The 23,914-nt window shown below is 48.6% G+C and overlaps 1 protein-coding gene across 2 annotated transcripts in view; it reads right to left on the bottom strand.

The window, feature by feature from the left end:
• Positions 1-9,198: 9,198 nt before the first annotated feature.
• The window catches only part of INTS1 (integrator complex subunit 1), a 28,938-nt gene continuing 14,222 nt past the window's right edge, over positions 9,199-23,914 (bottom strand). The window contains exons 26-47 of one of the 2 annotated variants that reach the window (XM_065850658.2): positions 23,657-23,818; positions 22,339-22,485; positions 21,828-21,926; positions 21,330-21,454; positions 20,372-20,626; positions 19,527-19,686; positions 18,774-18,914; positions 18,203-18,383; positions 17,996-18,119; positions 17,485-17,603; positions 16,342-16,429; positions 15,519-15,745; positions 14,543-14,666; positions 13,932-14,065; positions 13,359-13,551; positions 12,967-13,094; positions 12,377-12,489; positions 11,687-11,800; positions 10,724-10,794; positions 10,124-10,215; positions 9,901-10,010; positions 9,199-9,811 (exon numbers count right to left, since the gene is read on the bottom strand). In XM_065850658.2, coding sequence (XP_065706730.2) covers positions 9,696-9,811; positions 9,901-10,010; positions 10,124-10,215; positions 10,724-10,794; positions 11,687-11,800; positions 12,377-12,489; positions 12,967-13,094; positions 13,359-13,551; positions 13,932-14,065; positions 14,543-14,666; positions 15,519-15,745; positions 16,342-16,429; positions 17,485-17,603; positions 17,996-18,119; positions 18,203-18,383; positions 18,774-18,914; positions 19,527-19,686; positions 20,372-20,626; positions 21,330-21,454; positions 21,828-21,926; positions 22,339-22,485; positions 23,657-23,818 — 3,023 coding nt within the window. In that variant the 3' untranslated portion in view covers positions 9,199-9,695. The remainder of the gene's footprint in view (positions 9,812-9,900; positions 10,011-10,123; positions 10,216-10,723; positions 10,795-11,686; positions 11,801-12,376; positions 12,490-12,966; positions 13,095-13,358; positions 13,552-13,931; positions 14,066-14,542; positions 14,667-15,518; positions 15,746-16,341; positions 16,430-17,484; positions 17,604-17,995; positions 18,120-18,202; positions 18,384-18,773; positions 18,915-19,526; positions 19,687-20,371; positions 20,627-21,329; positions 21,455-21,827; positions 21,927-22,338; positions 22,486-23,656; positions 23,819-23,914) is intronic. The other variant, XM_065850659.2, reaches the window with a different exon arrangement.

Here is a 23,914-nt window from a genome sequence, read left to right as displayed (position 1 = left end):
GGCGGGGAGGAGGCGGGGAAAGGGGCGGGCGAGGGGCGGGCGGCGGCCCCTCGGGGCCTCCCTCCGCCTCGCCCGGGGCCGGGCTGCGCGGGGGCGGGGAGACGTGGCCGGGAGCGGCGGCTCCCCCGACGTGGCCCTGTCGCGACATGGGACCCCACACGTTGTGCTTATGCTCAGGGGACACGGGAAACTTCCTCCACGCCCTTGCACAAATCGGGTTGCCTTCGTGGAGGCGTGAGGAGGAGGAGGGAGAAAGGCTGAGGGAGCTGGGGCTCTGGAGGTGGGGGAGACTGAGAGGGGACTCATTCATGGGGATCAATATGGAAAGGGGCAGTGTCAGGAGGATGGAGCCAGGCTCTTCTGGGTGACAACCAGTGACAGGACAAGGGGCAATGGGTGCAAACTGGAACACAGGAGGTTCCGTTTAGATTTAAGTAGAAACTTCTTACCAGTGAGGGTGTCAGAGCCTGGCCCAGGCTGCCCAGGGAGGTTGTGGAGTCTCCTTCTCTGCAGACATTCAAACCCGCCTGGACCCCTTCCTGTGGAACCTCAGCTGGGTGTTCCTGCTCCATGGGGGGATTGCACTGGATGAGCTTTCCAGGTCCCTCCGACCCCTGACACTCTGGGATTCTGTGAGGGAGGTAAAGCGCGGCTGCCTGGAGGCTTCATCCTGGCTGGGGATGGACCCCAGCCCGTGGGCACAGGGGCTGCCAGGCCTGCACAGCCCATGGGGCACCAGCGCCCTCACCCATCGCCCGCGGGCGCCTCCGCTCCCTGTCCCCACAGAAGGGGCCGGGGTGGCCACGGGCAGCTCCGCCATGGGGGGTTCATACAACCGCGTCACTTCAAACAACTCACCAGATCTCGTGCGGCTGACAAAGCTGCCGAAGAGCCACGGTAACACTTGAAGAGCTGCCTATAAATTAGGGAAAAATAATTAATAATACATATAACATAATATATTAATGGCATTTCTATGACATGATATGGATAATATACATTAATATATAAATACCTCACAAATAATTCAGTGTGCTCCCATTTCATCAACAATCACTGGCCAATGTATTTACTTTATGGTAAGGATTATACATTTCATTATAAATGGCTTGCTGGGCATGTCAGCAACTTTTACATCTCCATTCACTTTATTATTAATGGTTTCCTGAACAGTAACGGCATAATAATGCACACAATGCAGCATGAATATTTTATGTGGCATCTATAGTCTCCCATTTATCATTTATAACAGGCTACAAAAACATTATAAAACATTTATTACAAATTTATAGATCACTTTACACTAAAACAAAGTTGTGTTATAAATACATTATTAATCCTTTATGCCATTTATAGGAATCCCTTGTAATAAGGCCTTAGCGTATGTTGCTGCACAACCATAACAAGGACGGCGTGGCAAGGAGGAAATAGAGCACAGTGAGCCTGCTCCCGAGTACTGGGTGTATTCTGTGAAGGAAAACAAACATCTGCCCTCAAAATTAATCACACTGCCAAGGGACCGACCAAAAGAAATGCTGGATTAACTCAAAGTTGTGTTGTTTGGGATCTTTTTTCCCTTCCCTCAAAAAACACGCTGCCTTTCCTGCAAGTTGGAAACTTGGAGGGCTCAGCCCTGAAAGCTTAGCTCTCCGGCTTTGTTTCCACCCCACCTTTTCATTAGCTTGATCAAATTTGCATAATTTACGAAAAGCCAACCGCCTAACGATGGGCAGCCCTTCCCATCCTCTGTCAGCAGGTAACTCAGGGCTTCGCGAGAAGCAAAGGGGATGCAATGGGTTTAGGAGAAGCATTTGTGGGGTTTCTTTTTCAGAGTCCCAAAGACTGTTGTGTGCAGCCGTGTGCATCTCCCCACCGTGCTTACCGTCTACGTAGTGCAGCGCTGGGAAATGAGAAGAAAATTATGCTTGAAAATGGAGTTGTTGCCAATTGCTAGTAGTACAAATAGTGAAAAAATCAGCTTCTGAGCTCGGCTTTGACACAGCTGTAGTTACCCCTTTCAGATTTAATGGCCCAGATGGGGCACAGCCCAGGGAATGATATTTAGTTTTTTAAAAATATATTTGTTTAACATGACAATCTGTCCTCTAACAAACCCGGCTTAATGAGTCGATGCGGTTAGTCCCTTCTCATTACCCCACGTGTTGGGAAGGGGCAGCTGGGGCTGGGTGGCGGGGGACACAGACCCACGGAGCAGAAAGCCAGGCTGCCCTCGGAGAGCAGCTGTGATTTTCTGTGTGTCACAGGCCACTACACGTCACCTCACCCCTCCTGTGCTCAGCCCAGTTGCCTGTGTTTGACTGAGGCGGTTGTATCAAAGGCGTCCAGGCTTGCAGGCACCAGAAGAAGAAACTTAGTCGCTGGCTCCAAGCCATGCATCCCGAGAGAAGGTTAGGTTGGAATCATAGAAATACTTCAGTTGGAAGGGACCCTTAAGATCATCGAGTCCAACCATAACCTAAATATAGCACTAAACCACGTCCCTAAGAGCCTCATCTATGCGTCTTTTAAACCCCTACAAGGATGGTGACTCCACCACTGCCCTGGGTAGCCTCTTCCAGTGCTTCACAACCCTTTCCGTAAAGAAATCTTTCCTAATCTAAACCTCCCCTGGTGCAACTTGAGGCCATTTCCTCTTGTCCTATCACTTGTTACTTGGGAGAAGGGACCAACCCCTCCATGATCCAAGCTCCTTTCACGAAGAATCAGGTCCACATTAGACACAAAGGTGATTAAAACGACATCACTGAAGGAGTTTGCTAATGCAGCATTACGGCCGGCGCAATAATGGCTTTTCCAAATACAGGCATCAGCCACTTGTGCTGTGTTCTTAGTTGGTGATTAAGGAGAGCTCCGCAGGAGTTTACAGCTATGATGAGTCTTTAATGCACCGACAGGTAAATCAACCCGCACCAGAGGGAGGAAGGGGGCGGCAGGGAGCCTGCGCAGCTGCCCGCGCGTTACCCGCAGCCGCTGTTCTCCCAGATGTTCCCCGTGGGATGATGCCAGCAAAGCCTTGCTCTGGATTGTGTTTTTCCTTTTCACATCTTCTCCATGGAGGAGCCTCATATGTCCTCAGCCCATTTCACGGACCCTGCCTGCGCTCAGTGCTGCCGGGTGAAATTCGCACCCGTGAGGCACCGCCGGCTCGCGGAGCAGAGCATGCCCTGCGAGTGCAGTGCTTGCTTCTCTAGACCCCTTCCCGAGGTGCGTTTGGAAGCTTGTTGGAGCGCAGCAGTCCACAGACATGGACTGATTTCTTCTTCTCCGCTTCCAGACACTTCTTTCACTTCCACAGTCCTTTTCAGTTCTCTTTCCTAGCTACCGAACTGGAACAGAGGAATGCGGAGTGCTTCCTGACGGTTGCTATGACTATGACTAGGAGGGATCACTGCCATTATCTCTTAAATTTATCCTGGTTCCCATGTGCAACAGCCTGGACTTTACTGCTAGTAGAAAAAAAACTTATATATATAACTAGGACCACCCTAAAGCCCAAAGAAAAACAACCGGTGTTTGTTAGCTTGAGGACCTGAGGGAAGGGGAAAGGGTCAATCCTTACATCAGCCTCATGAAGCTGAGAATCAAGTGATGCAGTTTTTCTCATAAGACAGTGTGACATAATAGAAAGATCACATCTTTTAACTATTGTGGGAAATCAGCTGATCAAATTGAGCTACTTCATAATTTTGCTTCAGGCTGTACGCAGGGCTGGTCACTCCCCACAGTAGGAAGTGTGTGTGTCGTAGCCAAGCGCTCTCATACACCCCTGTGCCGATGGCTTGTGTTAAACCGAGGGATTCAAAACGAGAAAGAAAAATTAGGCGCCTCATCAGCAACATGCCTGATCAGCTCTCTGTTCCCAGAGACAGAAAGGGGAAAGAAAACCCCACCAAGTTCACAGCTACTCACACAGAAACGTTCTGCGTGCTGCCCACCTCTCCTCGGCGTCCGGCCTGTTGGACCTGCAAAGTAGCAGAGAAAACGCTATTAAAAAATTCAAGTCTGAACACGAGTTTCCACTGAAAGCAGATGAAAGTGAAACGTGAAGTTACAGAAAGAGGCGCTTCGGTAAATCTGTCCATGATACATGCCTCTGAGCAGCTCATAAATGGTAAATCTATTATCCTAAAGCCTCAAAGGAGCAAAACCAGTGAGCATCAAAGTGTGTCCTTGTCACCCCAGGTATAACACAGTGTCACATCAAAAAAGAAACAAGTCTCTCTCCCTTGTTGTCCCTCCTGCCTGCTGGCAAGGTCACCCACCAGCTTTCCTGTCCCCAGGGCAGCGAGGTGAGGGACAAGCTGGAGGTCAATGACAATGTTATTTCCAGGCAGCGAGGATGGGAAAATGTTCACGTGCTGCATCCTACACCCCAGGTGAGGAGGGAAAAATGAAGAGGCCATAAAGAGCTGCTTGGTGGGTGACCAGAGAGTCTCAGAGAGCTAAAAGCAGCTCTCCGAGGGGAGCGGGTTTGTTTCAGAAGATGACCTGCCCGCCTCTTCCAAGGAAGCTGAACAGGTGATGTCCGATGTGTGCGCTACCATGGCAGAACTCTCCCTCTGGGAACCACGAACTTCACCGCTCTTATCAGAAAGTAAAAGTGAAGGTGAGTTTTGCCAATCAAAACCTGTTTGGATCACGAGCTGAGGTGAAGTGACCCGTATCGCTCACGGCATCACCATGGGAGCAGGACCCACCCTGGAGCAGGAGCTGCTTTGCAATGCTGTGTGTTATCAGCGGGGCAGAGTTTAAAGCCTGGAAACACAGTAATATCTGTTAGTGATTAACAACGGCAACGTGCTGAAGCAAAGAAGCACTTCTCCTCTTCCAAGCTCATTGTGGACATGCTGGTGGGGGTAAACGAGGTCTTGTTCTCGTTTCACAGGAACATGAAGGCTCTTACTTGGCCTTCGGCTTAATGCTGATCTCTGAAATCCAGCTGGAACCTCACCCAGAAGAGAGGATGGCTCATACCTCAAGTTACTGACTTCATAGTAATAAAGTCTTTGAACAGCACACCTTTAAAGGCCAGAACTCTCCTCTTCTGTGCTGAATTGATGTGAAAAACCACAAATTGCCTTGTTATCACCCAGACCAAAGGTGAAGCACCACATGGTTTATTTGGGGTAGAATGGGGGCTCCCAGAGCAAGTCTATGATAGTACAAAATTCAGACTCTCTCTGCAGTCCTGGCCTGGCAGTGTGACCACTGCATGGTGCTCCGAAGCCATCAGCACCCGTGTGTCCCCGTGGGTGCAGGACGGGGGGACAGTTTGGTGTGCTGGCACTACACACCCTGCGAGACGATTCGTGGTGAATGCGGTTCAAGGTGTCCTACTCACCCTGTGCTGAGCGCCCTTAGAGGTCTCGCTCATCTCCAAAGAGTTCCCAATAAACCCTGGAGAGCAAAACCATAAGCATCATTTTAGATCTTAAATCTATTGGTTAAAAAAGAGAGAGAGAAAGGGAGTTAATTTTATCACTCTTATGGTATGTTTTCTGTTATGTGCATAATTGTTTTAGTGCTAATAAGACAATTAGCAATTTTAAAGCTTAATAATTACCCAGCAATGACTAGCCTATTGTAGCTGAATGAATTTTTTAATTGTTGCTGGGGGTCTTGACATTCTTTTGCCCACTATCTGCTTGTGTTAGAGATGCTGTCCGTGCAAACACGGTAACGCCAAAGGCAAGACACCACCAGCTACAGAGGACAGGAAGATATATTATAATAAAGGTCTCTTGAATTTAAAAGAGGGAGAAGGTGCAAGCTCTACATTATCTAAACGCATGGAGAGGCAATACGGAGATTTAAAAATCCGTCCACCTTAGGCAAAGTGGAGTTGGACTCCATGATCCTTGTGTGTCCCTTCCACCTTGGGACATTGTATGATTCTATGAAATGCTGTTTCTATAGAAGCCAAGCTGTTTAGCTGGTGTGAGGCTGGCTTTAATGTGCCCAAAGCTAGCAAAAGTCTTACCGTTTTCAGTTTTAGCAAAGGACTTGAATTCAGCATGAATCACCGTGTCCTGAACTGTGGAACGGCCAGAGAAAGTTAATTGAGGGCAAGCAGGGCCGGGATTGTGTTTGTCACCGACCGGGGTCACCCATGAGGTTGGCTGGAGGAAGAGGATGGTGGGGCCCAGTGAACAGTCCCAGGAATAGATTCCACACCCCACACTTACACAAAGAAAATAAGTAATGGAGATAGAGGTTTCCTCTCCCTTTATCGCATGAGATTTCTTGCACGCTGCTCCTTGCAAAGGCTGGCTTCTCATTTTCTACCTTTCCTCTTTTCTAGTGGCTGGCAAAACACTGATGCCTTTAACCATGAAATCCCGTTTGTTGGCTGTTACCTGCGTACCTCCCCCAGCGCTTCCGCTGTTGACGTAGTGGGTCGGGCAGGTTTGCCTCTGAGCTCGTGTGCTGGGACTTTTCCAGTTCCCCAACATCAGGCATGCCCGGAGGCGGCTGCTGCTGAGTCAGGAGCACGCAGGCACCTCCCCGCTTAGTCACGTCCTGCTCACCCCAAACTCGTGTGCTGCTCCAGGACAGCCCTCACCGTTCCCAGGATGCACAACCCTGCCTGCAGCTGGGTCAAGCAGCCGCATCCCTGCTCCAGGGCATTGGTACATGTGGGGGTCACATTCCCAGCCACACCAGGCCTGGTGGAATGTGGTATGGTCAGGTTACAGGTGCCCACTTGTGCACAGCCATGGCAGAGAAGGTCCATCATATGCATGGACAAGTGTCCATCTCCCTCCCGAGGCTGCCACATCTGTGTCATAAAAACATGTTTTGATCATGGGTCATAAAAACATTTGATCTTTGTAGCAGAGAGAAATAATTTGCAGTAGGAAACCATCACAAGAGGTGCCTGGTGCTTGCAGGGGATTTGTGACCCTTGATGCTTACAGGGTACGGAGGTGGGACTTGGTCACCTCTGTGAGGAAGCAGCTGGGCTTTGAGAGGAGCAGTGAGTCTGCACCACGTTGGGATGTGCTGTCTGGAACGCAGACGAGAGAAGTGATTTCCACTGGGTGAGTCATAGGGGCACCACAGGCTTGGCCAGGAATGACCCTGCAAACCTCCTCACTGCTCCTCTTCTGAGCTCTCCTTGAAGACAGAGGAGGTGGCCCCAGGCCTCAGGAACAGCCCAGGAGACCCATGAAGGAGAACACTGTCAGCTCAGCAGCAATGGGAGGAGAGAAGGTGCTCAGCCAGGCAGAGATGAAAGCTACAGAGCCCGGATTAGAAGGCGGGCGGGTGTCAGGGCATCAGTAACGCTGCTGCTGTTTTAGAGCTGTCACGCTGCCTTTGCAGACAGGAGGGACGGGCTCCTGCCCTGAGCTGTCTCTGCACAGCCAGGCGCCCCGTGACAGTCCCCTTCTCAGCCCTGATCTGCTTTCGGTGACGTGCTTCAAGCCAGGGCAACCTGCTCAGCTCCACTGGGTCTGAGCAGAGGGTGACAGCAGAGCAAATGTGTTGTAGGAACCTTCAATGCAGCAAAAAGGAGAGAGATCAACAAATCACAGATGATGTTTTTTGTACTGGGAGATCTATGAGAAGGCCCAGTAACTTCCACCCGCATTCCCTCCCTTTGAATCCATTTCCTTATCTCCCAAAAGATGCTGCTGCTGATAAAGAGGTGCTCCTTCCACCTTCTCAGGCGCATCTCTTCACACTGCCCTGCCGAGCCTGGCCGTCCTGGTCTGGGGTCACTAAGCAGTTCTGCCAACATCCAAGCACCCCCTGTACCTCCAAACGCAGCCTCCTGGAGCTGCTCTGCTCAGAGCAGACATGGACACAGTAGAATCTGAGGCCGACCATACAATTTGTTTTGCCTGTGAATGTTTCTGGCTGCAGCCCTGATGCAGGATTCTGGAAAGACCCACCTGCAGGGAGGACCTTCACCAAAGCACCGCTTTGTTGTTTTGACTCGCTGCCTTTGCATGGTAACAGTCATGAGACACATTCCTTGCTCCTTGATTCAAAGTCCTGTGCAAAGCCCTTTCCCAGCCAGTCCCACAAGTTCCCAGTTGCTCTCAGTCCACAGCAGCACCAAGAGCCACGTCCCTGCTCTGACACACTGAGCAGCTACCTTAATGATGTCTGATAAGAGACTAAGGTAAGAGGAGTCAGTAATCTCGCTGGGAAGCCCTTAGACCAGCATTAATCCTGCTGTCACTGAGCCCCTCAGGAAAACCATTTCCCTGACTTGATCTTTGTCAGCTGTTCCTCCACAGAATTTATACGTAGCTAATTGCTGGCTCTGGATACAAAGCAGATGCTGCCAAGGAAAAGCGCATGTTGCACCCTTAAGTGATGGCTCTAATCTCTTTATTTAAGGGCAAGGCTGCTTACAGCTGATGGGAGATTGAGATCGCTCCCTTTTCTCCTCCCTCTCCAAAGCCAGCCAGACATTCATTCGCGTTTTGACACGTTAGCAAAAGCGCTCAGCTGTGGCACTCCTCGTTTGCCAGAATGGATCATCTCTCTCCACCTGGCCACCCATGAGGTCACAACCATCCCTGCCACCAGCAAGGAGACACACACTTATTTACAACTATCTATACAATTCCTCCAGGATCGTTGTCCTTAGAGTACAAGTGGAGTGCCAGAGGAATGGAGACAAATGATGTAGAAGTGAACTGGTGACTAGAATTAAGTGAGACTGGAGAATGAGTACATGCAGCAGTTACTTCTCTGGAGCAGAGGGAAGGAAGATGCCTCCTTTTTTGTCCTCCAACGACAGTTGACAAATAAGCCATCACCCCTATCAGCAGACAAGGACCAGAGAGCAGCGGTCAGAAGAGGGAGGAACTGGCAGATCCCAAAGAGGAAACACAGCTGCTTGTTCAGAGACTGCACTGACAGTGGCCAGCTGCTGGGATCTTTGCAGATGTACCAAGCAGTTCGCTTTATATTATTTTTAAAGAAAAGTTTCCTAAGGAACCTCTTAAAAGTTGTCCTGGTGCTGACCAAACTCATCTATTACACCCCACTGACCCTTCGAAACCTCTTCCATTTCCTGCACATCCTGTAAAAGGCCACAATGGCATTTGGTCATGCCAGGTCTTCCAGGCATGTTTTGTCTAGAATTACAAGAGGCCAAAGAACAGGAAGAGAGGGATCTCAAGCTACACCCACAGCAGCATGGAGCACAGAAAGGCACAATGGAAACAAAGAGAATTTTAATTAAAAAACCAAAAATCCCACCCACGTCCAGCAAACAAAGTGGAGTCTCCCCCTGCCCAGATCTGCATGTTCCCTCCAACACGGAGAGTCCAGAGACCCAAGCACAAGGGTCAGCGCTGCCTTCGGCTCTCCCAGCAGCTCTGCCTTCTTGGAGAGAAAGAAAAAACCCCAAACAAACAACAAACCGACAGCCACTGCCCCAAGACCCCACAGAGGAAGTGGTCCCTGTTTGGCACAATGTTCAGGAGATTTTTCCCCCATAATAATGGCGTCTTAGCCAGACAGATCGATCCTTGCCCCTTTCTGATCTTCAGTCAGCACACTCTCCTTTTCCAGCACAGTCTGGCCTGCTACGTCACCTCTTTGATCCACCAGCACACAGGATGAAATACACCATCTTCTTCCAGGGCTTCAATGCAGCCAGTAAGTCCAGTCAAATTAATTCCTCTGGAAGTGGAGCTCCCAGCAGCACACGCTCATATCATGGCCTCCATGTGCAGAACCTTCAAGGCTTCTGAAATCTGAGAGCTGGTGTCGATCTGGCCGTACATCCCCACCAGGAAGGCTCTGTGCAGTAACACCGCTGCGTGCTCTGTGAAAGGGAAAGACGGCTGAGCCAAGAGCCCAGCTCTGACCTCTGCGAGGCCAAACATGCACCAAAGGTGGCAAATACCACCGTACCTTGGCAAAGGAGGGTGTATTCAGGCAGGTTCCTCAGCGCTGTCTGCACCACCTCAAAGTCTCGGCTGCCAAGGCAGTACATGAAGGTGGGAAGGAAATCTGCAGCAATGCTGGGAGTAAAACACAGTGTCAGTAGCATCCAGATCACCACCAACAGGCGCGCAAGATGGGCAGCCAGCACCCATGAGTGACTCGGGACAGCCTGCGTTCCAGCAGTTCTCACCTGGGGTTGTTCTGGATGGAGCGCAAAGCCAGGCTGAAGGCCAGATTTCGGCAGGACTCCTCTGATGAACTCATCAGCTTCTGTAGGTTTGTCTGGGAGAAGACGCACAGATTAGGATCAGAGTGCCATCCAGGGAGCACAAACTCCTCAGACTTACATTACTGCCCCAGAGCACCAACCCAGCCCAACACATGTCCCGCAGGTACTGGCTGAGCCAGGAAATCCCTGGATTATTCTTGTTTTGAATACTTTAAAGTACCCTTCTGTAACCTTATTCCACATGGGACAGCTGAGTTTTCCCTTAGGCTCCACTGCTTTCAGAGCTGTTCTGCTCTCTCCTTGCCTCAACACTGGGAAGAGGGCAGAGGGTTAATTCTTCCTCTGACAGACAGAAAAGTGGATGATGATCCAGTATGCAATGAAGAGAAGATGTAGGGGAGTAGATACTGCTGTCAGAGGGACTAACTGGCGTTAAATTTCTCCTGCAATGCTGCAACAACCACCCAAAAAGCAGAGGAAGGGTAGTACTTCAGCTGGCTGCGCAACACTGGTAGAAAGAATTTCTTCCTTCCAGTGGCAGTTTGAGACATGAATACTCACAGCGAAAAAGGAGAGAATTTCTGGCCTCCGTCTGGACATCTCATCGATGTCTGTGAGCACCTCCAGGATGTCTGGTGGAAGACACAGGTTGAAAGTTGTGGCTAAAAGTCACTGACCCAGCAAAGGATCTTTTTCCCTACAAATCCCACCTCCCAAGCAGTCAAGTTTTTCCACCCGCACACAGAGCTAAGGTAACAAAGGCATTCTTCAAAAAGGATGAGAACAGGTAGGGCACATGCCAGATCAGCACATCCCAACCTGCCCAGGCAGAAGTCACCAGCACTGTCGTGCCATAGGCAGGGGAGGGAGTGGGGTGTGAGGTTTCAATTCCAGAACATCATCTTCTATATCTGAAAGATCTTCACATAAAGCCTCCTTAAAAATAGTGTTCAGGCAATTCTTCCCCCTATTTCTAGTGTGGAAGGAAACCTAGCACCCCAATACCACAACTTCAAGCTGAACACAGGACACCTGTGGTATCAGAAGACCTTTGGAGAGGAAATATGCTGTTCCCATATGCCAGGTTAACATGTTTTTCTTCCATGAAAACCACTTGAAGATTTCTGATTAAATCCTGCTTCTCACCTGTTTGGTTTTTTATATCATTAAAAAAATGACATTCCTATCAGCACTCTAGACCTGGATTGATGAGAACCACAGTGCTCCTTGAATTACTCACACTATCTCCCAGAGCACTTCCAAGATCCTTGAAGAGCCCCAAAGCAGAGGCATTTGCAGCACTACTGAGCTAAATGATAACAGCATCATAGGAAGCCTCTGTCACAGAATCACAGAAGGTTATAGACAAACTCATCCAAAACAAAACCACATCCTAACTGCTGGAGGCTTCCAAACACAAGACTGAAACAGGAAACTACCCTGTAGCTGTCAGGTAAGTAACACTATTGGCATCTGTCTGCATTTGCCCTGTGCATTTGTACTGCTCTGCAGGTCCTCACTTACCCTCAACCGTTTGGCCTCTAGAAAGCCTCTTCATATACGGGGCCATTTCAGCTGGTGTGAGAGGAGTGAAGAGAGACACGCTGACAAGGGGGAGGGAGCCAGCTGCTGCTTCATCTGGAAGGCAGAGAAAGAACAGGTCACTCCTGACTGTCTACGTGGTTTTAAGAAGGAGACAGGTCCAGTGTTCCCTACCAGTCCAGTGGGGCATCATGAGCTGACCAGAAAAACTATAATGCAATCCCTGGCTCTCACGTTGTCTCTAAGCCTCACCACAACTTCTGGTACCCCTCAGATGCAAAGAGAAGGAACTTTCCTGAGCTCTTTTAATACTGAGTAACTTTCCCATGCAAGCTGTAAAGAAAACAGTGGAGAAGCGGATGTACCCTTAGCGTCTCTCGACAGGTCAGTCCTAAAGTGTGGCTGAGGAAGACAGAATCCACGAGACTAGCCCTTCTTCAGAGCTGCTCTTCTGCTCCAGTAGTGATATCACTGACAGGAAAACAAATTAACCCATCCCAGATACCGGTTCCAAATTGCTGAGTACACAAGTGCTACTCTCAACTCCAAATACCCTTTCGTTGGGCTGTTAAGAGAAGAATGAGCACAGCGTAGAGCCCATAAAAGCATCTGTGCTCCAAAACATACAGCAGGTTCACCAGCTGGGATAACTCTTACTCCACTCAGACTCACCATCCTTCTCTTCATCAGAGCCCCTGTCCAAGACGCCAGTCTTACTAGGGAGGCTCAGCCCGGCCAGGAGGGACTTCAGCATGGCGAGGTCACTGTTGTCTGACGACAGGTCACTGGGGAAGAGACGGCATGTTTAGCTTTCAATAAGAGCACAACGACAAGCAACACCACATATGTATATACACTAAAACAAATAAGTTTCTCAGAAGCAGAAACAAGATTTTTTCCCTTCATCGTAACTGGAACTCAAATGCATTTTTCCCCATATCTGCAGGTGAGACCCTGCAGCCACCACTCAGGGACAAGGCCCTCCCGCTGGCCTCTGGAAATGACAGCAGGGCACTGCAATACCTCAATAGGAGATTTAGACCATTATGTGAGTTAAAGTCATCATCTCACTTCCTTGGGCTCAGTTTTCACCTATAAAAAGTGATACGCTGCTCATCTCAATAGAAATTTAAAGCAGCTAAGGGTGAAAAAGTGCCACATTAATTGTTATTTTGTCACATCCTCGTGCTGTCTGATTAGCTCACAGCAGCCTGACTGCACAAGCTCTCCATGAGCTAACCGTGGGGTAACAGGACGCTTACTGGAGTGGATCCGAGTGCTTCTGCAGGAAGGAGACAGCTGCCTGGGCATTGCATGTGATGTACTTGTGGATAAACTGGACAAACTTGCTGATGAAGGCAGCCAAGTGCCGTGAGGATTTTCTGTAGTTCTGAGAAAGGATCAAGAAAGATGAGAGTTAACAATAAAAGCAGTGATGCGCTGCACCATCCTGCACCTCTGGGAATCAGGGAGTAGCTTTTTGATCTCCTGCCTTCTCTTTAAGCTCTCGAAGGTACCCGATACTTTCTTGTTGTTGGTTATATGAAGGTTTTCCCTTCAAATGCGAGAGAGTTGGGCCGGCCCTGCGCTACATGAGTTTCTCCCTCTGTCTGCTGGCAGCTCACACATTGATAGAGAGCAGGGACTTTCCTACCAGCAGCAGCCGGATGAAGGACAGGAGACAGTCCCATAGTGCCGCCTGGTGCTCGTTCTGGAAGACCTGCGGCTGGAGCAGCTCCAAGATCCCCAGGACGTGGATGAAGAAGGTCAAGTGGTTCTGTTGCCTGAACTCCTGGAAATTGAGGTGAACACGGCCGTGCAGCAGCGCCGCAATCATTGGCAAGTGCCTGAAACGCCAAACAGAAGAAAATCCAGATCTAGCCTCTTCCTAGAAACACAGCTCAGTTCCTGGAAGGAAGCATCCATTCTCCTCTCCCAGGGTTCTGGATTTGACCCCTGTATCCCTAGAATCAGCAGTTGCCAATTCCCACCCATATTCTGTTCTCTAGTCTCCAAGAGGACTGTTTCCAGACAGGCACGGAGCCAAAAGAGGTGTTGCCTCATTATAAAAGATATGACTTAGCTGCATTTTTTCTTTGCTTTTGTACATGAATGTGGATTCTGTCACAATCATCATGACCGCTGAAATTTGTTCCCCTTCTAGGAGAAGGGCAGATGCTTTTCCGTGAACACCAGCCAAACAGAGGGTGAAAGGCGAGAGCGGTACCTAAGAAGCAGGATGGGATGAGCCACAGCCAGCTTCCTGCAGGCCATGTTGGCATCCCACACGCGACTTTCTGATGACTTGGAGTCACTGGTGTCTGCGAGGAGGTTAATGAATCTGTGAACCAGGGCATCCAGCTAGAAGAAAAATAATGAGCAACAGTTAAGAAGTTTAAAGGACAATCAAGTCCCTGGCTCTTCAGCAGCATTTCCCAATTCCTTTCCAGCTACAGATGGGCTTAATAGGAATTATTTTCAGGTAGAATCTGTGAGCAGAAGCAATGTTCCAGCTGGCACAAGATCTGAAGTCCACAGTCCCTATAGACATCAAAGCAGGATCAGACGCCTGCACACTTGTGCTTTACAGAAGCTTCTGGGACACAGAAGCTTGTGGAGCTTATACTATTTTACAGAAGGACGCTGCAAAATAAACTACACCTGAGCACTCTGCTCCTGAGACTGCAGACAGGGAAGTGGCAATAGAAGAGTAAGGTAAATAAACCAGAATGAGCCAGGAAGCTTTTGCCGTTCCTCTCCTTTTTAGACTGGGCATGAAGGCAGCACCCACCCGGGGCACACAACTAGAAAGTGGCTTTCCTATGCCGCTAACTTTACCTTGCAAGTGCTGCTGTCTTTGGCTCCTTCACTGGTGAGAAGCATCTCAGGCAAAGGCACAAGGAGCTCAGGTAGCTGCAGGTACATCTGAAGCAGAAGGTCCTGGCAGCATTTTCCCACAGAGCTGAAGGAAAAAGGGAGAGGTCAGCCGCTGGTTACCACGTTAGTTCAACCAGTAAATATCCCAGATCCATCAGATCAGTAGCAGATAGTGTAAAAGAGCAGCTACCACTAATCTGGATCAGTGTTTTTTCAGGCTTTGCTTCTTTTGAGCTACTTGAATCATTCACAGTCTACAGGGGTCCATCATTAGGCCATTTGGAGTTGGAAAACTGCAGTTACAAAGGGGCACAGGAGAAGAAAGCTCAGCTTACATCTCCAGTGAAGAGTTCCTGCACGTGGTACTCACAGCCATCCCCATCCCAACTGGAAGAGCAGCCAGAAGCACAACTGCTCAGACTAACCAGCCTGTTCTCCACACACCTGCCCTCCCCAGATCCCTGGCACAGGCTGTGCTGGGAGGCCCTAAAACGCAACAGCAGTGGAGATTACTCAGTATCTTTTCTAACACCACCACAAGCGAGGTTAGGATTAGGTCAGTTTGTTCCACTGCCACAAATGCACCATCTTCCTGTTGTTCTCACAGTGCTAACACAGCTGTTAGGAAACAATCTAATCTCCACTCAGCTTTAAAACAAAATCATAATGGCTGGAAGAAGAATGTGTTATAAACAGTAATTCAAAGAATGAGTAGACAAGAAATCCCACATTAGGAACTAGTAATTTAAAATAACCACTGACTTAAAAAAAACAAACAATCAAAAAACCCCACACATGGCAAGCATTTTGTCCTGAAGACCTAAAAGCAAAAGAGCCTTGAAATGCCCCCTTTAAAGTCCCCTTCCTGGTCCATGTACCACTTAATATGACAAGGAACTACAGTTAGAGTAGATAGTGCTCCCATTTTCAACCCCACCTGCTTCCCCACTGCTGGATACAGCCGGTCAGATACTCCGTTACTTTTTTGATGCTCTCAAGGTCCCCATGAGAACAACTGAGCAACAAAGGCAGTCGAGACTGGATGAGTGTGCACGAGGCCTCTTCTGTGTTCTGGTATCTGGTTTCTGCTTCAGCCAGGATCAGCTCCACCATGCTGATCAGTTCTGATGCCTTTAGGTGGAGCACAAATTCCTCACGGCGCTTCTGTAATGCAAGAGAACACTCACAATGAATCCAAGCTGAATGTCCGGATCCTTAGTTCCTTCTAGTCACACTTTCCCCAACCGGAACAGAGCATTTCTTAGGACTAGACTTAAGAATAGTCCCAGATCTAGAGCTCTGAAAGCAGACACCACAGCCCCAAATGAAATCTCTTTACCCCTCTTCTGCTTCTGAACTCATTTACTTCCAACTCAGCATGTGCGATGGGGCAGAAACCACAATTCAAGAAAGAGATGTCAACTCCTTTTATTGGTGAAATGGGAATTATCCCACACTGGGTTCTACCTTGCTCACCACTGTAGCCTTGTGCCTAGACGTTTATCAAATATTGTGGCAACTGCTGCAGAGGAAACGCCAAGTGGGAAAACTTCTGTGTGTTCATGTCAGCTTTTTGGACTCAAAATTGCCACTGTAATAGCAGAGCAGCAAAGTAACCAGCTGAGGTACAGGCAGCAAACTTGGCATGTTGCACCTGTGTCACTCCAGCCACCTCTTGGGCCAGGGGAAAAATCAGGCAGTGTGAAAGCATCGCCTCTCACTCCAACCAGAGAGGAATCTTGGAAGAACTGAACCACTACCTGAGGAGTTCTTTGGTCCCTGCCCTGCCAGATCCGCGGAATGTGAATACAGGCCCACAAGAAATCCAAGGATGCAGTTGGGTCAAACCTGCAAGACGACAAAAGAAGACAGATTCTCAATTAGAGTCAATGCAGCCCTCAGGCACCACACAAACACATGGTAATGTCTCTAAACATCACAAGTACTGTGAAGAAACATCTGCAAATATAAAAATAGGATCCATTAAGTCCCAAGAAGGGGTTTGGTTCTGTTCCCAGATTATGACTAAATATTTGTCACAATAAGCATGGCACGGGGTACAGAGCTGAACAAGTGGCATTCAGCAGGAGTGTGGCAGCTACGTGGAGCCTTGCACCACAAGACCAGAAGCTTGTCGTCAACACAAATAATTGGGACAATCAGATCAGTGGTCGTACTGGCCCAGTGTACAGAAGATCCTGGCTGTTATCCTGGATTGCAGAGATTAATGAATTGTTAGTGAGCAATAGATCAATAATAAAATAATAAGCCAGCTGAAATACTGCCAGCTTTAGAAGTATAGCTAATTTAGTCATGTCCTGAGTTATACCTATTAGGTGTTAGCATTTCCTGGTCCCTAAGTGTAATGAGTTTAAGCAAGATACTACTACAGTGGTGCTTCAGTATTTGAGAGCAATGTATAGAAGTTGAGAACCAGGGCTGCTCCAGAGATCAGAACTGGAAGCCTGATGCCAGGAAGGGGGTTAGAGAAAGATTGGTAATGGCGTTTAGTACAAGCAAAAGATCCAACAGAGCCTGCCCAGGTACAGACACTGCCGCCAGTTTGCTATCCAAGCCATCTTTCGAACCCCACGTTCATAAAGATTATTAACAAATACAATGCTAGATGGATTACCCAGCGATTAGCACTTCCTGTTCAAACACAGCCAAGTCTTTATGTGCTGCTTCCATCAAACAGCAGGTAATATTTATATCAAGGTACACAAATCAGCATGACTGAAATCAGCATCCTTCTCACAAAGCCTGGTTTTGGCTGGGTTACATCTCCTGGCAGACACACCACGGAATGTGGCAGCTCGTGTTCTCAGCTTCTGTTTGTTCTCTCAGACACGATGAGTTGGGCAACTTAAAACTCCTTGCTAGGCCCTAAAAACAAGACTCACCTTTGCTCCCGGTTTCTGCCAAGCAGGAGCCTGATGCACTGGTGCAGCGTGTTCCAGCTGGACTGGTGAGTGAGAAGAGCCAAGAGATACGGGCGGAAGGACGGCACCTGGGACCCTGCCTGAAAGGACCAAGCAAGGAAGAGATGTAATACACAAGTCCTTGCTGTAAGGTGGATACAGAAGATCTTATGGGCAATCTATTTATCTGTGTGCAAAAATACCAAGGAAAACACAGCTGGCTGGGCTGTTATGGGACTGTGTTGTGTCTATCATGCACTTCGAAGTCCTGAAAAGAACAGAGCTGAGGAAATAGAAACGTGAGATGAAACATAAGCCTTGCACTGAGGAGGATGCACCAGAATCCCCCTCCTAGTCAGCCAGAACTGATTTAAAATTGCTATAGGAACACGTGGCAAAACATAAAACTATGCCTTGCCATGTTTCCAGGTGCAGGTCTGTACCCTGGAAAGGCGGCTTCAGCCTGGTGGCCCCTCTACTCAACAACTCTTACTTTGTTCCAGGAGAACAGTAGCTTCTGCTGCAAGTCAGGGCAGCTGCTGATCACCTCTGGGTCCAGCATCTCCAGCCAGTCGTTAAGAAGGCCAGAGGAAGGCCCCAGCCAAGCTGCTTCATTACTGAGGAGAAAAACAAGCCAGTGTCAGTAGAGATGTCACAAACTCAGACCTCCCAGTGAATTCCCATCATTGCCTAAGCTCACCTGGAACTGTCTGGCTCCTTCTTCACTGGTGTTTCTTCTTTATCCTGGAGCAACAAGGAGCTCACCACAGCAATTGGTTTCATGGCAGGAAACCTGGCAGTGGTCTCAACAGTAGCTGAGAAGAGGACAGTCAGGAGTTCCTCCAGGTACGGAGAGTGAGTTTCGATTAGACCTTGGAGGACTAGCAGGGGAAGAAAGATGTCACTCATTAACTTCAGGATATGGTGAAAGCTATGGAACCTTAGAGTATCATGAAGGCAATCAGGTCAGCGTTCCTGAGAGCCTGGCTCAGTAAGAGTGAAGCCATTTTTATCTGGCATAGTAGGCTTCTATCTCTCATTTTGTTAGTGGAAGCCAATGGTTTGCTGAGAGACTTAATCCCAGCTCCAAATCACAATTTATAAAGCCACATACCAGTGCAGGAGAAGGAGTGATACAAGATAGGACCAAGTTTAGATCAGTTCACATTTTCTGACCCAGCAGAAGGCAGCTTCCCACAGCCCGCACAGTTCAGGGTTGGAAGTTGAACCTGATGCTGCAAAAGGGCAGGAGAGCAGAGGGATGGCCTTACCTTTGTTGATGAGCTCTGGCTCCACATTACACTTCTCGCCCGATTTCAGGGTTGCGATGATGGCACGTACTGTGGAGCTGATCAAGTCAGGGTCACGACGGAAATTCAGAGCTTCTGTGAGGTGCAAGAAGCCACCACGAACTGCAAAGAAATCACAGCGCTGGCATCACAGGGCCAAGCCAGCCCCCACATCAGGTTTCCCTTCTGCAGATGCCCCATGTGGCTCCAGGACACAACTACTCAAACACACTACACTCTACTGCCATTTTACTCCCACCAAACCCCTTGGCAGTTCTTCTGCATGTTACAGGCCTGTGGCTAAGACAAAACCCTATAACCACAAACTCATTTCCATGCCTAAGCTCTTGGTTACAGACTCCACTTCCCAACAGATGGCAGATGATAAACAACTCTACAAGTCACGATGTGACCTTGTTACAGAGGCATTCTTGCATGCTTATCTTTCAGGACCACAGCTAACTCAGAATTCCTGGCCTGAGCAATTGGAAGCTTTCCCCAAATGATCTGCTGTGCTTGACGAGATGCTACCAGGTGTCTACAGCAAATCCCCAGAGCTGAATCACTTCTCTGCATCCTCATGGGATTTATACAGCATGGTACAAAACCTCTTTGCTACCCCTAAGCACACCTCTGTAAAACCAGCCCACTGCACTTTCTGCTCTGTTTTGTTCCTGTTCCTTCCTTGTCCCACTTAGTCCGGTCTGGGTCCCGTAAGCTGCGCAATGCCAATACCGTCACTGATCCTGTGCCTCGAGGAGTACTGCACAGCTAAGGCCTTCAGCTGAGCACGCAGAGGCCCATCTTCCACCGCAGGGTTCTCCAGCCACTGCAGCATCTGCATGAGGACTTTGAAGAAGAGTGAGGAGAAGGCGGTGTCTTGCGGCATGCAGCGCTGGGGAGAACAGCAAAAGAGAGTTGCTTATACACAGTTCAAGAATACAACGAAGACAGCACGAGAGATGCTGAGAGTGGCACGTACTGCCAAGAATACCTGGAGCACACCCACTCTCTTGGACCATAGCTCACTGAAGCAGCAGCAGCAGCTTCTAGTGTACAAATGCAAGGCAGAAGTCTCAGTCACACAAACAATACCTCTCCCAGTGTAACTAAGGGTAACTTTGTGCCTTCTTTCACCATGATCAAAAGAATGAGATATTTAATTGGATAAATCTCAGTCTGCTCTGAAGATTTCTTTAAAGAATTACAGACTTCAGGTCTCAAGTTGTCTGCAAATGCCCTGGATTGCAAGACACGTCCATGCTACAAAACAGCACAGACTAGAGATCCCAATTCCAACAAAGAGCCACAGTCACAAATCCACAGTGCTGCACAGTTACCAGACTAGGTAAGGTCCACCTAACCCTGTACGTAGGCCCAGATTATCTGCAGCACCAGGTTTGTGTGACCAGCCTACAACCCGACGTCTGTGTCCCTCCGTGTCATGCTGCCCAGGCTCCATTTCCAGTATGACACAGGTAGAGGGTCTGCACACAGCAGAGCACATGCGCCGCAGACTCTGTGTCCTCCTCACCCCTCTTTGTTAAATGCTACAAAGATTCTCGTTTTACACCTCTCACCTGATACTGGTACAACTGGCGCATCAGCGGGCAGGAGATGAAGTGGTTACGATGCATCGCCATCACCAGCGTACCGCTGTGCGGAGAGTTCATCAGCGCAGCTACTGCCTGGAGAAGCCGCGCTGTGATCCCCGTCACCTGCGTGTTCCCTTGGCGGACGCGAGCCAGCTCCTGCGCCAAGGCCTGCTGCAGCGCCAGGGCGAGCGGGCGCAGGTTTGAGTTCTGCCATCGCGGGTCTGGATTTAATGGGAAGAGCTGGTAGGAAACAGGAGGGAATAAGTTTATGAGAGCAAATGAAAAGGACTGCTATACCATGAATATCCTGAGGCACTGATTTAACTTGTAATAATACATTACAGTGATTGTGGGCTAACTGGAACCTTCTGATGCAGCTTTCTCGATATTTTAGTGCCTGGTACAGGAGCAGGCACAGTGTCTATGTAACCCCAACATGCCTATCAACACTGACACTGTAGGGGAATCACCGTAATACCCAAATACAGGCAACCAGCTTAGCCAATTAATTCCCTATAGGCTCCTTCTGGAGTCAGTGGAGAGAGGGAAGCTCTGCAAGCAGACAAGCCAGAGTACAAATGCTGTTTGCACAGAGATTTGCTGCCAAGGCCCTGCGAGCATTTCACAAATCCTCCATCCACTGCTGAGAGGAAAGGCACTATACACAGAACAAACAAGGTGCAGAGACAGTAACACCCTAGGAGGCACTGACAGTATTAGGCACGATCAAAAGCCACATCATGTTCAAACTACAAGTAAAAAAAACCTTCTGGTATCAATTCAACCAGGCTGTGATGGCAAAGCCTCGCTGCATGCAGGGCTTTCATCCTTAGTACCTACAAACCCTGCAGAAGGAAGGGGTCAGAAGATGCAAGCGTAAGGAAAACAAATTTTTAAAGCTGCTGTAAGGAAGTAGCTGATCAGCCAGAGGTTATACCAGTACCTGCAGAAAGATGCCTGCTAAGTCATCTTCTGGGCCCAGAACCCGGACCTGGCTTAAGGCATGGATCCGGTTCTGGCCTTGAGTGTTCTCAGGACTGGATTTTGACCTTGCAGTCTCAGCACTGTCTGCAAGAGGAACAAAAGAAAAGAAAAGCGCTGTTACAGTAGCTCACATCTGGAGCCCCAACACCGGATCACCTTCAACTTTATGGTCTCTAACTACCAAGGAATTCAATAGGTTTTCTCTCAAGGCCAAGCAAGACCTATTTTTCCATATCACTCAGAACAACTCACTGTAGTAAATTCCACGAATATTGGAATTTCTCCCTTTGCCAGGAGCAAAAAACCCTAGCAAGGCTTGGTGTCTAACTGTAGCTTGCTGATAGATTGCAGCACAACCCATTTTGAAGGCAGCTTTTCATGTCCCTCTCAACCACAACAGAGGAAGGGAGGCTGGAAGACTTCGCTATTCGGAAGTTTAGGCTGTCCCAGGCAGTACCTCGGCGGGCTGGTAAGGATGCAGTGAGCAAGGAGTGGAAAGTCTGGCCTCCCGTCGCTCCTCTCTCATGTTGAACTTCCACAAGGTGAGCCATGTAGTCTGAAAAAGGACAAGATATGAACACATCACCATCTCACCCTCTTTGGTAAAGCAGAACAGAACTGGTTGCTGTTTGTACAGCTCCCGCAGGGAAGGGAATTGGCTGTTCTCATGGACTTTGTGAACATGATGCTTTTAAGCCCAGTTTTTTTTACAAGTTAGCCTCCCAACTACTTTTGAGAGTCTCTGCAATCCAACCTAGAAAATCCTTCTCTATGTTTGGAAACACAGCCAAAGGCCATCCAGAAAAGCTCGAGGGAGGTGCCTACAGTGACAACAGGCTGCCAAAGCAGACTGTGCACAGAGTGCGCTGAACTAGTTTGGGGTTTTCCAAGGAAGTCACAGGAGATACTCATGAAAACCGTTCAAGAAAAACTAAAATTTCTAGTCAGCCTCATATGAAAGCTCTTACTCTTGTCCATGATGTTCTGCTCCAGCGTCTGTGGGTCATGGGATACAGCCTGATCCAGGTACTGCAGAAGTTTGCTCATGCTGGAAACTGGGATTCCAAAGGACTGAACAAAGAGAAGCAGCTGCTGCGGCTCCAGGTCCTGCAGGGCTGAAATACACAAACATGGAGACTTCAGCCCTCTGAATTACTCACAGAGGGTCATCTTTATTACCTGATCTTTGTGCTGTTGGATGGACCAACAGTGACACTTTAATGACAGGGCTGCAGAGAGCCTACAGCCAGAAGTCTGACAGCTGCCTACTATGTTTTCTTTGCTCTGCAAATCATTGCCTTCTTATTGCATCTTCCAGTTAATTCACTCACTGGTTAATTTGATCTTCTGTTTAATTTGATCAAAACCTCAGGAACCCAATCATTCGTATTAAAAAATAACTTCTACCCGATCTGTTGATGGCTGCAGGCAGGAATTATTGAATAATTCAATCACTGGCTATAGAGAGCTGTCATTTAATTACTAAGAAAGAGATAAAAGCTGAATACCAAGAAGAAAAAGAGCACTGATGAGCTGCGCAAGGACAAAAGTAACTACAGGTATAGCTTACATCTTTCACACACTGCTCCCCACATTGCAAGCACACCCACACCATGCACTATGGAAACAATGCTGTGCCCGTTGTCTGGTGACCATATAGCTCAGTTCAGTCTGAACTGTAACAAAGATGAGACTCCAATTCAAAGTCCCCGATTTCCTTTAAAATACACAGAAACCACAATATCTATACAGATTCACTACCCTACTTTAAAAGCAATAGTGCCCGTATATAAAAGCCAGCAAGATTCAGCCCTTGGATCAGAGTGGGAGCAAATGCCTTCCACACTCTACCAAAGGCACCAAACTCCTCTTCAGCCTCAGCTTTCGCTGAGTTCTGCTCTTAATGCAGAGGATTAACCTGTGGGATCTGACAGTTAGTGAGGTTGTAGCTGTACTCAAACGCTTGTTACACCAACTACACATCATGGCTGAGTAGGCAATCACCCTGGGACATCCCATAACATTCCCTACCCAGAACCAGCTCACATTCTGTACATCTGTTTGACAGCTCTAATCTATTGTTTGCTTAGATTACAACTGTCACAATATCCAGTGCCACACTGCTTTCTAAATTTGAGCTCCCTGCTCAGCTGCAGGGTCTGCAGTGACTGCTGTCTCCACCCAAAGGAATCCAAGCAGGATTGGGCACACAGAGGACTTGAGCAGAAGCCTCTCCCTTTGCTTTCAGGAGGGTCTGAAACACCAACCAGCACCCCCCAGGCTCACCTGCATCCACAAGACGCGGGACCTCAGAGCGGATCATCCGCAGCTTTAGCCAGTCGGGGAGCAGCAGAGCCTCCTCCGAGGTGTCAACCAGAAAAGCAGTAGGAAGGGGCTTCTTCTCCGGAAACCATATATCCAGTAAGGTGTAAAAATCGCCATCCCCTGCTTGAGAGTGAACACAAAATTACTTTCTATGTTCATAAGCATGTAGAACACCTTAGCCTTTTCTATACAAATATCAAAACACTTTATTGTTCAAAG

Source organism: Patagioenas fasciata, chromosome 15 (assembly GCF_037038585.1).
Source record: "Patagioenas fasciata isolate bPatFas1 chromosome 15, bPatFas1.hap1, whole genome shotgun sequence".
Lineage (NCBI taxonomy): Eukaryota > Metazoa > Chordata > Aves > Columbiformes > Columbidae > Patagioenas > Patagioenas fasciata.
This window is presented reverse-complemented; position numbering and strand designations above follow the sequence as displayed.